Below are 15,996 nucleotides of genomic sequence, written 5' to 3' on the forward strand. Positions count from 1 at the left end.
CGGACCAGTTCGGTTGGTTTGCAGTATGGGCCGAATAAGGCTTTTGATGGATCACACCAATTCGAGATCTAAACCCGACCCGACCCGACCCGAACTTAAACCCAACCCCACACCATCGTAAAATCCCAAAAACGTCGCCCGAAGTCTTTGAAGGGCGAAGCAAAGGAGTTGAAGAAACATGGCGGCCAACGGCGTGAGAAGGGCCCTCAATAAGCTATCTTCGTCATCATCGACGACAGGGAGAACACTCTTCGCTCGTTCTTCTTCTGGTCCGAGTGTCGGAAAATCAGCTGGATTCGCTTTCTCGAACGGATCATCTTCATCTCGCTCCTCACTTCGTAGGCTCACATCCTCCAGGTTTAAGCTTCAAGAACCTTAAGCGAATAGATCCGTGGTTGCCACTCAAGAATTAGGGTTTTAGTGTGTGAAATGTATAAATTAGGGTTTGTTTGTGTGTTGTTCCTTAGGGTCCCAGTGGAACTGAGTGCAGGGATGTCGCTTATACCGTTACATAGTGTTACTGCTTCAGCTTTACTCACTTCGTTGCTGTCTCTTAGCAATCAGAGCTGGGGTTGCTTATCTGAAGGTATTGTTTACTCCCTCTCTCTCTCTCTCTCTCTCTCTGTATGTTGGTGAGACTGGTCTTACCTTTCCTTTTCGTAGCCATTAATGCAAGAGAGTAGAACCTTATGTGGTATATTCATATCTGACTAGAATTGTGTTTAAGTCAATTTGCACATTGACTAATCAATGTTGTATGCATTTGATATTTGTAGGATTTGGAACGACACTATAACATGGACTGCGAGTTTTTGACTCCTCCAGGGTTTACTTGTCAGATCCCAAGAAACCCTTTTCATCATTTCATCATCGGTGGTCTGCAGTTTTTTTTTTGTCCCCCAAAAGGTTTCAGATAACATTTCTCTTTGAAGAGCTCCTTTGTTGTGTCATCTTCAGTTGGATGATTTCATTACTTCAACAATTCTGCTGAGGGAAATAAACTTTGCTAGAGTTTTTACCTAAAGATTATCTATTGAAAGAGTTCGATTTCCATTTCATTTGACGCATTTGTTTAGTCCGAATCTCACCAGAACTACCAGTCAAACCAATTTGTAACATTCAACCAACAGAATCTGTGTCACAATGTGGTTTTTCAAATTGGCTATTTACACATGAAATTGACTTGACTTTGTGCTAATCACCTTTCAACTCACCGTTGCATTCAATCTGTCCACCTCGAAGAAGATGGCTTCCTTTAGACAGGAGTCTCAGCTTATTAAGATGGTGATCAAACGTTTGAAAGATACTAATCTGCTAGGAAGGCTCAACACACTAAGCTAGGTGGTTTAAACTTGTTGCTCAAGAATGTCGCATCTCTCTCGAGTCTTCTTTGATGTTTTCCCAACAACTGAGAATCACATCCACTGAAGCAGAGAGAGCATAAATACAAGAACTGAGAATCAGAAACCAAGAGAAGAAAAGTCTTCCATCCTGCTTGAAATCCAGCATTCATGAGAAAAGTAGAACAAAGAGGCGGATTGTCCTAAAGCAGCAGAGTGAAGGGAGCTAGAGAACGAAGCTGCAAACTGGTTTATGGAGTTCACTGAAATGGCTCTGGAGAAAGGTATGAAGAAATCTAAAGGCCCTGATGATGCAGACGTTAAGTAGGGTTCATCAGTCTCTGATTCTCAGAGTTCTAAACTGGATTGTAGTTGAACAGCTGATAACAACAACAAGAGATGGACTGTTCATCCAAAAGCATCTAGGATCACCAGAGAATCAAACTGAAGAATCCTTGGAACTTTCATTACACTTAATACTTTTGTCTGCTTTCAGCTTAGAGTCTTTTGTGTTCTTGATGTACAGAAGGGTATAATAAGAGTCTTAATGAAGTAAAAAGCAAACGATTCACAAATTAATGAAAGCTTAGTTTCTTGAAACTTTAAAGAATACAAATACAGAAAAATAAACAAAGCATTCTTAGAAGAATCAAATGACCCAGAACCAAGCCAAGACTGACCCAGAGGCCAAACCAATAACCAAGAACAACACACTCACAATACCTGCCGTCTCAGAGTGTTTCAACGGAACAGACTTTGGAGCCAGAATCATCAAAACACTTGTCAAGTACCCATTAGTAAGCCCCAACAAGCACGTCAGCAACGCTACAGGTATCTCGGTCCTCAGAAACATCGGACCGTGCAAGCATCCCCAGAAGAGAGGGTAAAACAACAGCCTAGCAATGCACCCACCAACCGCAATCTTCTCATCCGTGAACATGTAAACAGCAGTCAACGACTTCCCAACAAGGTCAAAGACATTGAAAGCTGCAATGAGCAGGACAGGGAACCAATCTCCGAGAAAATCAGAATGAACATCCTCAGTGATGTATCCAGGGAATATGGACAGCGTGACAATGTATATAAGCACAATCCCGAAGCCATGAGACTTGATCCTAGTCACGATCTGCCAAAGCGTCTTCCTCCACATAGGTCCAGTCATAGAACCGTTCTCTTGACTCTCTTTGAGTACCTGAGCCTTACGCTCTGCATGGAACTTGATCACTGGAAGCTTGTGAGCTAGGTTGTAGGAAACAGCACAGATCACCATCACAACAATCCCCACAACGAAGTAAAGATTCGCGCTTTTTCTCAATCCATCAGGATCTTGTGGATACACTGCTTTAGTCAAGATCCTCAACAGAGACACAAGAACACCTAAACAAAACAAAAAAAAAATCAAACCTTTCTAAATTAACAATCTAACAGTAAAGGTAGACACTTTCTTAGTCAAGATCCTCAACAGAGACACATAAATCAAACCTTTCTAAAATAGCAATCTAACAGTAAAGATTGAAACTTTTTAAGTCAAGATCCTCAACATAGACACAAGAACACCTAAAAAAACAAATCAAACCTTTCTAAATTAACAATCTAGCAGTAAAGGTTGAAACTTTCTTAATCAAGATCCTCAACAGAGACTCAAGAACACCTAAAACAAAATCAAACATCTAACAGTAAAGGTTGAAACTTTTTTAGTCAAGATCCTCAACAGAGACACTAAGAACACTTAAAAACAAATCACACCTTTCTAAATTAACAATCTAACAGTAAAGGTCGATACTTTCTTAGTCAAGATCCTCAACAGAGAAAATAACACCTAAAAAATCAAACATTTCTAAGTTAACAATCTAACAACAACATCCATTAAAAGTTGAAACTTTCTATTAAAGGTAGAAACTTTCTTAGCCAAGATCCTCACCAGAGACACAAAAACACCTAAGAGTCAGACCTTTCTAAGTCAACAATCTTAACAACATCCATTAAAGGTAGAATCTTTTTTAGTCAAGATCATCAGCAGAGACACAAAAACACCTAAAAACCAAACCTTTCTAAGTTAACAATCTAACAACATTCACTAAAGGTTGAAACTTTCTATTAAAGGTAGAAACTTTCTTAGTCAAGATCCTCAACAAAGACACAAGAATACCTAAAAACCAAACCTTTCTAAGTCAACAAACATCCAACAAAAGGTTGAGACTTTCTGTTAAAGGTTGAGACTTTCTTACCGGAGCCAGCAGTTCCGGCGATAACAGCCTGAGTATACCTCTCAGGCATCTCACCAGCAACACCGATCAACCCACCCTGCATAAGCGCGTCGGCGAGACCGGAGAGACCAACGGCGACGGAGGTGATATCAAACCCAACGTACAACCCGACCCTCCCTTTGACGTAGACGAGATCCAAGACGGGGACCACGAGCAGGGAGACGACGAATAACGAGAGGCCGAGGTTGATCCTGAAGCTAGCGAGGCTCTTGTGGGCGTAGAAGACGACGATGACGAGGAGGCAGAAGAGGCCGACGAGCATGTAGACGACGGAGAAGATGCGGTCGACGGAGGTGGAGGGGTAGAGGTAGGAGAAGTAGTCGACGGCGGTGATGAAGGAGTTCCATGGGAGGAGGAAGCCGACGCCGAGGGTGAAGTAGATTATGTAGGCTAAGTGGAAGGTGTCTTGAGGGGCTTTGGAGGTTGATCGGTTGTGGTGGAGGAGAGGGGAAGTCTCGGGTCCTGTTTCCGGGTCGGTTGAGATGTCTTCTTCGGGTTTTCCGGCGGAGCCCATTAGGAAAGTTTGGAGATTTGTTTCGTTGACTTTGGTTGAACGGTGTGGTTTTGTCTACTGTGCGATCGTCTAAACGGTGTCGTTTGTTGGGGGTAAGCAATTATTGGTGGGAGGAGATGGCCAATTGTCCGCAAGGGTTAGCTTACACGCATAATAGTGGGACATCCATAATAGTGCTGAATATTATTTTACTTTTTTGACTGCTCCCTCGGTTTCATAATAAATATCACTCTGAACTCATTTTCTTGTTACACAAAGAATGTCACTTTACAATTCCAATGTAAATTATACTAACTTTCAGCTGAAAATTAATTGCAAACTGCATTGATTTTATAAATAATTTTATTTATCTAAAATACTATTGGTCAAAAAGGTATAATTAATTACAACTTACATATATTTCAACAACTTTCTTAATCTGTGTGAAAAATGTCACAACAACGACACTCTTTAAGAAACGAAGGGAGCAAAAAAAATTATTTATTGTCTTGGTAAAGTAAATTTTTTAGATTTGGGTTGCACGTTGAACACACAACATACAGTATATTATTAATATCTACAATGGTTAATAATTGGTAACATCTTATTTTTCTTTTTAATATTTCATAGAAAATATTCTTTTCTTCCACTTGATAATTCAATACACATTTAAGTTTATACCTCATAGTAGTGACTAGCTTTGTTTGATACAATTCAATACCATATCTCATTATTTTAATTTTACATAATATACTTATTTTCTTTTTATATTTGTTATTGTGGTTATTTATCACTATAGTTTTAACAGAAATCAAACTAAAATAATTAAAAGTTCAATATTTTTTTTTCAAAAAATGTAGTTAACAAAAAAATGAAGTGTTAAAAGAGTTATTGCTAAGAGATGAAAGATAAACGCAGTTTTTATTTTCTATCTGTTAGAAAATGATAAGTTTTAATATGAAATATAAAATTAAATTAATTTATTATTAATATTAATTATGATGAAATAAATGCTAAATAATTTTGAAAAGTGATAATAATACAACATATTGCGTCGGTTATGACATTTTGAAAAACTGATAATAATCTGTTTAACTGTGACAAAAACATATATACAAACCTTCGCAGAGTATGTCAAACTTTCTAACAATTTACTAGAATCTTCAATATTGCATCAATGGAAAATGGTGTTTTTGTCAAAATTATACTAAGATAGTATGTTGTTGATCTTTCACTTGCCTAGTGGAGTTGAAAACAAACCACATAAGATCTATTTGGAAAAAAACTCTTTGAGTCAGTAATGAGAACTTTTATTCACTTGATTCTCCTTATATTATTTGATTACAAGAGATCCTTAAATGACAGAGGAAAAAAAGATTTAGATTCTCTGAGATAGAACTAGATAAAAATAAAGACAGAACGATTAAGAATGTTTTGAATATTTTTTTTTTGGACAATGTCAGTGTTGATGATGGAACTTTCCCCGCGACAGAGATAAGAAGACGGAACTTGTTCGATGACAAAGACATCAAGATTTTGATTTTGGAGAAGTGATTAAAGAACTGACAACACCTGTGAAAGTTAGAGACAAAGATAAAAAACAATTAATAGTAACAGAGCTTCAGCCATGATATCATCTGTGAAGGTTTATTAAAGCTCTAATTTGAAGGATTTGAAAGATTTGAAGGAGAAAGATAAGGATCTGGAGCTTTTCCATGACAGCAACCTGTGAAGGTTTATGAAAGCTCTGATCCTAGCTTTAATATCATGAGAAATTTTTTTCACTTGATTCTCTTTACATTATTCAATTACAAGATGTACTTAAATAACTGAGGATTACCTTATGAAAGAAAGATCTAGATGTTTTGAGATATGATTAGATAAGAACAAAGACAGTACAATCAAAAATGTTCTGGATAACCTTCGTGCTAATAACTTCTAATGATATTAGCTAAAAAAAAAGCTGGATAGTTTTCATATTATCCGATATTATCGATCAGATATTGTCAAGTGAACATAGCTCTTTTATCATAGTCAAGTTGTGCGCACACGAGTTGAAAGCATATGACATCACATGAATATCATCGAATACATTGTTTCTAAGGTTGGACTAGCGTTCCGACTTACCCTAGGTTCATTTTTTTAAACTGATTTGTTGATGAAACCTTTTGTGGTTTGTTTCAACAACCTGAATGCATTGTGCAGACTCTATTTTATTGGAAGTGGATTTATGCTTTGTTCAACGAAGGGACCAGAGGTTGATTTCAAGAAACCAATGAAGAGAGAAACCGCTGCGTTTTGAGAATTTTCATATGGAAGTGATGATCGTGATTATATAATGGGCCTTTTTAAAACAAAGCGTTATTTGGGTGTATATCTTCAGCCACCCAAACTAATAGATCATGTTTAGGCTATTAGAGCATAAATATCGGGAGTTTCTAAAAGAGGTTTTTGAACTGTGTGTAGGTTCTACTGACGCGTGGATTCCACAAAAAAAATTAAAACCAGCCCACAAAGTCACGAAATAAGGATCGGTTTTGGGAGAGTTTTTGCACTGTTTACGGGCTCCACCGACATGCGACAATCCGCAATTGGTATGCTTTTTTTTTTTTAATCAGCCAAAAAGGAAATTTTTTTTTAACAAATCCTTAATGGGTTTCTGCGATAATCATGGTCTTAGAGCGTGATTATTGGAGGGTTCTTAGGACGGTTTCTTGTATTCTGTTAAGAACTCCGTCTAAAGAACCCCTAATAATCATGCTCTTATGGGCGTTATAATTATAACAGGGCGTTGACCGTCTTATACACGTGTGTATGATTTCACAACGATCTTCACATCAACACATTAGTTTACATAATTAACTTTAAATACAAACATATATACATAATGGATTTAAATTCAAGAGGAAGATATATAATGAGGTTTTATTTTCCCCACAGATAAGCAGTATGTATGTAGAATTTTACAACTAGTTATCCTAGATTGACAGCATTGATGAAGTTCTTAATGGGTTTCTTATAAATGAAAATAATTCAAAAAGACATAAAAATAAGTAAACTGATGATAGAGACAAGAGAACGTCTCTTAATGACAAGATTTTCTCCAAAGTTACAAGAGACACCTGCCATTTGTCTATTATTTATTGGTTTATCTTTTTTTTAATATTAAAATTTTTGTTTGAGAAACTGTGTAAACTATAGATCACTGCGGATGCTTTTACAGCAACATTATCCACAGAAATTCACAGGGTTTCTTTAGTTTTTTTTTTTTCATTTTTTTCTTTAAAAAAAAAATTAAAATTGTACTAGTTGCGGACCGCAACGTGTCGTGGGATTCGCGGAATAGTGACATAAACAGACGGTTGCAGTTTTTTTATCTGCTCCTTTCTTCCTTATTTCTTCTTCTTTTCTCTCCATTTGGTAGACTCCTCTCCTTTTAAAACTCCTTAAAAAACCTGTAATATTAGTGCTCTTAAAGCACTCGCAGTGAGAATCTCTACATACATTTCTTGACATAAAAATATTAAAAATAATAGAAACAGATGAGAGAGAAAGAAGAAGCGTACCATCCTAAAGAAACGTTGCATAGTGTAGCATAGCATAACAGAGACTTTGATACTATTTATTCTTCTTTTTGTTTTTTATTTTTGTTTGAAATTTAATTATCAATCTTAATAAAATTAAAACTATTAATATTATATTCATTAGAGACTCTAAGTAGGTATCATACCACTAAATAGAGTCTCGAATATTATATCAATCTTAATGATGCTCTTAGTTTTTTTTTTCGCTCTTAGTTACATAACATATGTTAATGGACCGGTTGGAAAAGTAACAAGCGAACATCGATGGTGATTGTGCATTCTGAATGTCTCGATGACCTGATGGTAAAGAGTAAGTATTGATGGTAATGAGTAAGTATTGATCCAAGAAATATTGTTGTCGGTTGCGATTACATCATAAGATTTCTCGGCTTAGAGGATTTCAGTATAATTATAATAGTAAGTAGGTTAACTATTCCTATTATTATATCTGGGATTACATTTGTGGCTCTGAATGTTTCCCACGTCTTTTAAAAAGGAGAAACCAAAAGGTATTCCTATTCCTCGACATTGTCCTACCATATGAATGGAATATATGTTTTATATATAGAGGGAGCAATTATCCAAGGGTTCATCTATTGGGGAAGAAAACTTTTGCAAGTAAAGAATTAAACACCTGAAATTTTGGATATATACTAGATAAATATATTTGTATAAAGATAATCTAGTTTTAAAAAGGTTATCAAAAACTGGTGATGTAGTAGTAGCAGTAAATAAGAGTTGTTTCTTATCTAAAAGATATTAAGCATTTGAAGGAGAATTTGATTCACTCAAGGATAATTCATATTTCAAAGACATAAAATACAAGAACGGACAGTCTTGCCCGCATCACGAAAAACAACTATTTTCGTCGTTCATATAGACTCTTAATTTCCAATTTGATTAGTAGAATTTTAATTGAATCTGTTTATGTTGATGAAAAAAAAAGTTGCTTACATTCTACCAATAAGATCTTAACCAATCTGGGACGTATCATTATACAAAAAATATTATATTATAAAGGTTGAATTACAGAAGATTATAAGATAAATTTTGGAATTTTAATGGTTTCTTAAAAATGTTTTAAATGATATGATATATTTTGTAATTTTTAAGCTTTTCCAAATAAAACAGAAAAAGAGCTTTTAAGCTAACGAGATTCAGTTTCATCGGAAAAAGTTGATTAAAATAGACTGATCAAACTTTAGTATTGGATCGGAAATAAAATTAGATAAGATAGATAGGATAAGTTCAGAATACTGAGAATCTCGTTATCTATTTTCATTTTGGTTTCTGATATATAGCCGGTTGAAAAGAATTTTTATGTGTAACTAGATTTTGGTCCATTTTCCAAAGTGTGGATATATTTTTGTTTTATTTTTTTGAAAAAAAATAATTTTTATATTTGAATTTTTAAATCATATTTAGGTTTAATATTAATTTAATTTGATAAAATAGTTCCTTAAATAAATGAAATATATAGTTGGATATAACATTTCTCAATAGATCATGTTCTATTTCAATAGAATAGATGGTTTTGCAGCACTCTTAGGCTCTAACTGGTGACCATTAAAAGAATAATGGGAACGACCACTAATGGAACACAGAGGAAAAAAATAATAGGAATATATGTTCTCTATTGTTCCTCCTCGGATTTAATAAGGAATAGATTTGTTCTATGATTCCTTAAATTAAAGGAAATGCAAAGGAATATTGAAGGAAAAATATTTCTTATAAATGGTATCCAATTTAAGGAACAAAGAAGAACTAATTATTCATATTCCTTATAGATGGTGTCAAGTTTAAAGAATAAATAGGAATTACCTATTCCCCTTTGTTCTCTTGGTCACCAGTTAGAGCCTTAGATTTTATGCTTTCATATTTTTTTTTTTAAGTGACAAATTAATGGAGCTAGTCTTGTTCAATTTTAACACGTTGCGAGAGATATAAAATTACTATACGTAGGATTTCAAATATGAAGTCTAAATTATAAGCGTTTAGCAAGAATAAAAGTCCAAATTATAAGTGACTATTTGAATTATAAGAGTTGGTATGGTGAACTTGGCTTCTTGAGATCATCCTCACCATTCATCAACAAATGTTTAACGAAATTACCAAGTAACATGTCGGGAAATACGAGTAAAAAATAGTTTAAACTAAAAAAAACGCTATAACGCTTATTATATTGGAAAATAATTACTACTAGATTTTGATCCGCGCTTTTGAAGCGCAGAATATTTTACGATGAAAAATTTCACTAATAACTTAACAAATATCTTGGTAATTTTTAAAGAGTTTGTATTTAAAATATTTTTGCATTTAAATCAGTGTTTTTAAATTCAACCCGATTGTGACAACACCGGTTAATCCGGAGATCTGACAATTCAATTTTTGTTTTTAAAATATTCATATTAAAAATCACTAAAACCCGAGACTAACCGATTGAACTGATGGATGACCGATATGTAATCTAATCTATCTTATTAAAACAAGAACATTACAACTTCTTCTAGGTGGATTTTTAAAAATGGACCTCATATATTTAAATTAAATGTCTCATTCTTTATATATAATACGTACCATAGTCTAACTTTGCATTGATGTATTTCTTTAAATACAATTCTTCTTTTTGTCCATATTCCATATATAATTTTACATTTATTACATCTCGATTTAAATAAGATATATACTAAGAATACTAAAAATATTAATCGTTCTATAATTACCCTATACAATTCATTTTAAATTGATCAGTATATTTTCATTGGCCATATTAATTTTATTAGTACGAATAACATTAGGTAGATAAGTCATAGACACATACATAAAGATATGACTATTCTTATAACTACGTTGGGCCTAATCTACTTTCTAAAACAAATAACACATAGCTTCATATATTGTATAGAATATAGTAATATTGTATAGTATTATACTTATACAATAATACTAAAAACAAACCAAACTGAAATATAATATATATCAAAAATGCTTTGAACCATTACACACAAAATATATTAGACCTAAGAGATAAAATTCGCTTTGAAATTACGTAATAATTATTTTAAAATTAAATTTCGTAATGTACAAAAAACATAAGTTTTATATAAAATTTTGTGTTACAATAAAAAGACACAACTCGTGCTTGCAAAATGTTATTTTTACATACGAAATACAGTTTTGATATTGTTCTTTAAACACAAAATTGAATTATACAAACTCGATACTACATAAAACTAAAAAATATAGAATACATTTTTAAAATAAAATCCGTGCGGGTGTGCATATGTTTATTATAATATATAAATATATTATGTTACACATATTTTCATATAAATAATACCCCAATGTAAGTTTTGTATGATAAATGTTGAAAATACAAATATATAGCACTATATATTTTAAATAATACAGAAAAAATCTATTTTACGTTATTATAAAATTAAAAATCAAATTTAGTAATTAAACACATTGCTTACTTAAACACATTAGTACACATTGTTATTTATCAAAATTTTATATTAATGCACATTGGCGATCATGTATAACATTTAGTAAAAACAAAGATAAAAAAAAATGACTCCCGCTCGGTCGAGCGGGTCATGATCTAGTTGAATTTAAATTGTAATAATTTTTCATAATTTGTAATCTTATAATCCAAATTTTAAAGTTCATTATTTGACAATTTATGAAATTATGACGTTTCTACAAAATTTTAAAGAGAAAATGATAGATATAAAATAACTAAGATTACTTATTGTATTGTTTGGAAACATTGATAGTAGTATAAAAATATATTGTTTGGAAACATTGATAGTAGTATAAAGAAATAAGTATATTGTTTGGAAACATGGATAGTAGTATAAAGAAAGAAACATTAGTGATTTAATGTATGTTTAACTATAAAGTGTAAAAGTGTATTTAATTTAAAAATTTACAAAATAAATGTTAGGTCCAACAGAATGTTTCTGTTTTAATAAGATAGATGATACCATTCAACCCCTTAAGAGTACACAATAGCTACCTAAATTATAAAACCAAAAACATACAAAGTACAATAATCTGTGTTAGTATTTTCAAATGCCAATATGTTATTAACTGGACTGAAAACCACTCAGACAATGATGCCACTGGCGGCTAAATAAGTCAATATCTAACTAATTAGGTATCATCAATATTGTCGATGTTAACGTAATAACATATCTAAAATGGCAATGACGCAAACCAGAGGATGCAGCGACAATAGAACAATTACCTAACAAAAGTAGGAAACTATATAGTGATTTGCAGAATCATCAAATAGTTTATCCCACTATAAATAATTTTTCTTATACAATTTTACCCACGCATTTATGGTGTTATCCCCTATATATTAAAGGAGAAGCATTTTTAAGGCTTTCCTTAAACGATTTTGGTGAGAATGCATGAGAAGGCTCGGATCCACGTGTCACTCTGTGAGGGAGTTTAAGAAAAACGGAACATTTAATTCTTTGCTTTGTTTCCTTATTTGGTTCCATAAGAAGAAACGTAACCCTTTTTTTTTTTCATTCATGCGAAACACTTTGAGGATCCGAGTGCAGCATATTGCCAATGGATCTGAGTCATTCTTGCCGTCTTCTGCCAATGTTTTCATGCGAAACACTTTGAGGATTCTTGTGTGTCATTGCCAATGGAGCGTAGCTTCGCGCGCATGGACAATGAGGTTGTTAGTTGGGGCGAAACCGTGATGAGCGCTAACTGCAGTTGCGAGCTTCAAACGCCAGATTGCGACGCTGTCGGATCCACCGCCGTTGTCTCCGTCGTTACTCCGGAGAAGATCGTTGTAGCTAACTGCGGCGATTCCAGAGCAGTTCTCTGTAGGAATGGAAAACCAGTTCCTCTATCCACAGATCACAAGGTCAGCGTCTCTGCTCTCTCTAGAGAGAAACATATCTTTCTTAATTTGTTTATTTTTTTGTGGTGTTAATTTTTGTTTTGTTTTGTGTTTTAAATAAACAGCCGGATCGTCCTGACAAGTTGGATCGGATCCAGGAAGCAGGGGGGAGAGTGATATACTGGGATGGTCCAAGAGTCTTAGGCGTGTTAGCCATGTCACGAGCCATAGGTGATAATTACTTGAAACCATACGTGAGTTCGGAGCCGGAAGTTACTGTGACGGACCGGACCGAAGAAGATGAGTTTCTTATTCTAGCGAGCGACGGATTATGGGACGTGGTGACGAACGAGGCGGCGTGCGCGATGGTGCACATGTATCTTAACAAAAGAGGTGGGGGCCGTGGAAGGCGACGAGAAACTCAGGACGAGTGTAGTGACGGGAAAGAGGATGAGAAGGTGGTGGTGGGGTCGAGCAAGAGCGGGAAGAAAGGAGAGATCGCGGACAAAGCATGCACGGAGGCGTCAGTGTTGTTGACGAAGCTGGCGTTGGCTAAGCATAGTAGCGACAACGTAAGCGTCGTGGTCGTTGATCTCAGAAGAAGAAGAAAAAGACATGTTGCTTGAGCTGACACTAATCTATCTCATTACTCCACCGTTTTTTTTTTTTAAATATGATTCTTTTGTTTTTTTTCATTGGGTCAAGTCAAGTGTGTGGAGGTTTCACTGGGACGAAGGCACCTCGGTTCATCTCCAAACCCTAAAGGGAAAAAAGCATTAGTTGAAAAAAAAATCTCGGTTTCGTTAAACCGGTTAAATCGGTGTATGGTTGTTTTCTTTTTTTTTGTTCTGGACCATCGTTTTTGCCTTTTTTAGTTGTGTAATCGACAAACAAAAAAAGAAAGAGACATGAGCAAGATCATAACAATCGTGTTGATGAGTTATATATATAAACCTCGCGCAATTGCCTCTGTTTCTTCTCCGCATCGTCTTAGTTTTTTCTCAGTTTCTTCTCAGTATCTTCTCTGTTTTTTCACGTAAATATATAGTTTTGTGGTCAGTTGATGAGTTGCGAGGTTGGTTGGTCGAAGTCTCTCTTAGGTTTTATTAATGATCAACTATATAAAATGAAGAGATAATGACTTCATACAATCTGTTTTTGTTATCAATTCATGCACGTTCCTTTGCCTTTTTAATTCATGCAAGAACGGTTTTGTTAATTGATGAGTTTGGTCTGTTAGAATAACATAATCTTCAAACATATTTTTTATTTAATAACCTGGACATTATCGTGATGACCGTCTATGTTTGAATAACATAATCTTCAGATGGTGTATCAGAACGATATAAAGAACTCCATGGTATACAGATGAAGAAGAAGAAGAAGATCGAGAACAATTGTTTACGTTATGAACTTTGTATATATCTAACCCTTTTATTAATCTTCGTCCTTGGTATTTTTGGTATTTTTGGCGTTTTGTGTGGGATTTATTTGAGGACCTTTTTATTAATTAAAATTAACAATTTTTTTAAGTAGAGATAACAATATTTATTTTCTTGCTTAACAAGTTTCAAATATCTACGAAAAGAAGAAAATTTCATAAAAAAAATAACTAATATAAGCTCGCTCTTCTTGATCGGAAGATGGCTACCGCTACGGAGATGGCGAAGAGGATACATGTTAAAGCGAAGATGAGGCATATCACCGGGATGTCGTTGTTGTTGTTGTCTCTCTTTGAGAGGAGTAACAGATGAAGTCTTGATTCGGGTGGGTTGTGTTGAACCCGCAGACTCTGTTCTTGACCCGACAGTCTCTGCATTTAGCGAAGTACGGGTCTCGAGACATTGTAGCATTTGTTTTCACAAACAATAACAGTTTGACACAAGCGATAACACATTCTATACAAACTATAAGAGTTCTTACTACAGTCTCCCATTGTCAAGTATGCTTTACGAGTCATTCTCATGTAGTACACGTAAATTTTTAAGCGAATGAAATACTACAATTCTATTACACATGAATTTTAATAATATGGTTAAGATTTTTAAACCGATATCAATGAATTCTACCCATCCCGAATTAGACCGGCTAGCATTAACGTTTGGACAATATTTATATTTTATGAGTGATTAGCAAGGTAAATTGATGATACTAAATGTCATATATTTCACATTTTTTGTTATGGAAATTTATATATCTAAGAGTGATTGGTAAGGTAAAAATATTTTTCATTTAATACGATATTATACCAAGATACCACATTTATTGAATTAGGTTTAGTAAACCTATATAAGACTCACTGCTCCACATAATTTTATTTATTCACTACACCCGAAACCTTAACAAGTTTATCTCATTCTCCTATAATGGTTGCGGTAACTTATGTGTCTGATTTGAAACTATTCAAGTCAATGTGGAAGATTATGGTTAAGATCCTTTATTTGTGGAAGCAATATTCTGCTGGTAGTGGTCTAACTATTGAAATGGTTTTTATTGACTCCAATGTAGGCATCTTTACTCTTCACCTGAATACATTTTATAAATTTCGTTTTCTTTATTTAAACATGTCTAAGTTTCAAGTTTTTTTTTTTTCGTAGGTTGTGAAGATGTTTTACGCAGACCAAATAGAAAAATAAATGTTAAAACATAATGCTTGATTGTTAAAATTCATTGACCTTATGTTTAATACATTGTAAGAATTAAACTCAGCAGGTTCAATGTGTAGATATATTAATGTTATTGTTTATGTATATATTTTTATACAACGATTTATGTATATAATTTAATTGTCATTATTTAAAAAAATATTTTGTAATGACTAAGTATATTTTATATTTAATTAATTTTAGTTTAAAAATTAAAACTTTCATTTGTTATATGAACAAACATTTCTTTCAATATTAGTTAACGCTATATGTATATAGCGATGAAACACTTTAAAAAAAAATTTACATACACACAAATATGCACATTAAAGTTAGTACTTATATAACAAAATGTGAGGTGAAGATTCTAAATCAGGCGTAATATAGAATATTATTATTTTAAAATCTTCATTTCACCATTAACCAAATTGTAATGAAATGAATTGTTTTATAGGCATCTTAGCTTTCTTCAACAGTTATATAAATTTGATTTTATTATGATTTTTTTATAATTTATAATATGAAACGATTGGTTTATATTAGAATTGTCTAAAATTCAAAGAACATGAAATCAAACAAATACAAATAGTCTTTAGTTTATCACTAAAACACCAAAAATCTCAACCATTTTAACCGAATAAACAAAAAAAAATATGAATTTAGAATGTATCTATATCATAGGATCTTAAAACCCAAAAACAACCCAAAACTAAACTGATATCCAAAATAAATATACCTAACGTCTTAATATCTTAAAAATTATCTCATCCCGTGCAAGGCACAGGTTATCAGAGATT

The 15,996-nt window shown here is 33.4% G+C and overlaps 3 protein-coding genes across 3 annotated transcripts; 2 read left to right on the top strand and 1 right to left on the bottom strand.

Annotated features, from left to right (window-relative positions):
• The first annotated feature begins 139 nt into the window (after positions 1-139).
• Positions 140-1,058, top strand: LOC108841156 (protein NUCLEAR FUSION DEFECTIVE 6, mitochondrial). The gene is made up of 3 exons (XM_056995545.1): positions 140-357; positions 468-586; positions 777-1,058. Exons 1-3 carry the CDS (start codon positions 179-181, stop codon positions 794-796), a joined length of 318 nt encoding a protein of 105 aa, XP_056851525.1. The 5' UTR covers positions 140-178; the 3' UTR covers positions 797-1,058.
• Positions 1,059-1,869: 811 nt separating this feature from the next.
• LOC108841153 (equilibrative nucleotide transporter 1) lies at positions 1,870-4,239 on the bottom strand. The gene is made up of 2 exons (XM_018613938.2): positions 3,569-4,239; positions 1,870-2,717 (listed from the first exon to the last, which is right to left on the bottom strand). Exons 1-2 carry the CDS (start codon positions 4,119-4,121, stop codon positions 1,990-1,992), a joined length of 1,281 nt encoding a protein of 426 aa, XP_018469440.1. The 5' UTR covers positions 4,122-4,239; the 3' UTR covers positions 1,870-1,989.
• A 7,840-nt stretch (positions 4,240-12,079) lies between these two features.
• LOC130499225 (protein phosphatase 2C 3-like) lies at positions 12,080-13,242 on the top strand. Its single transcript, XM_056993268.1, has 2 exons — positions 12,080-12,578; positions 12,680-13,242. Exons 1-2 carry the CDS (start codon positions 12,351-12,353, stop codon positions 13,178-13,180), a joined length of 729 nt encoding a protein of 242 aa, XP_056849248.1. The 5' UTR covers positions 12,080-12,350; the 3' UTR covers positions 13,181-13,242.
• The last annotated feature ends 2,754 nt before the right edge of the window (positions 13,243-15,996 follow it).

Source organism: Raphanus sativus, chromosome 2 (genome assembly GCF_000801105.2).
Source record: "Raphanus sativus cultivar WK10039 chromosome 2, ASM80110v3, whole genome shotgun sequence".
NCBI classification, from domain to species: domain Eukaryota; kingdom Viridiplantae; phylum Streptophyta; class Magnoliopsida; order Brassicales; family Brassicaceae; genus Raphanus; species Raphanus sativus.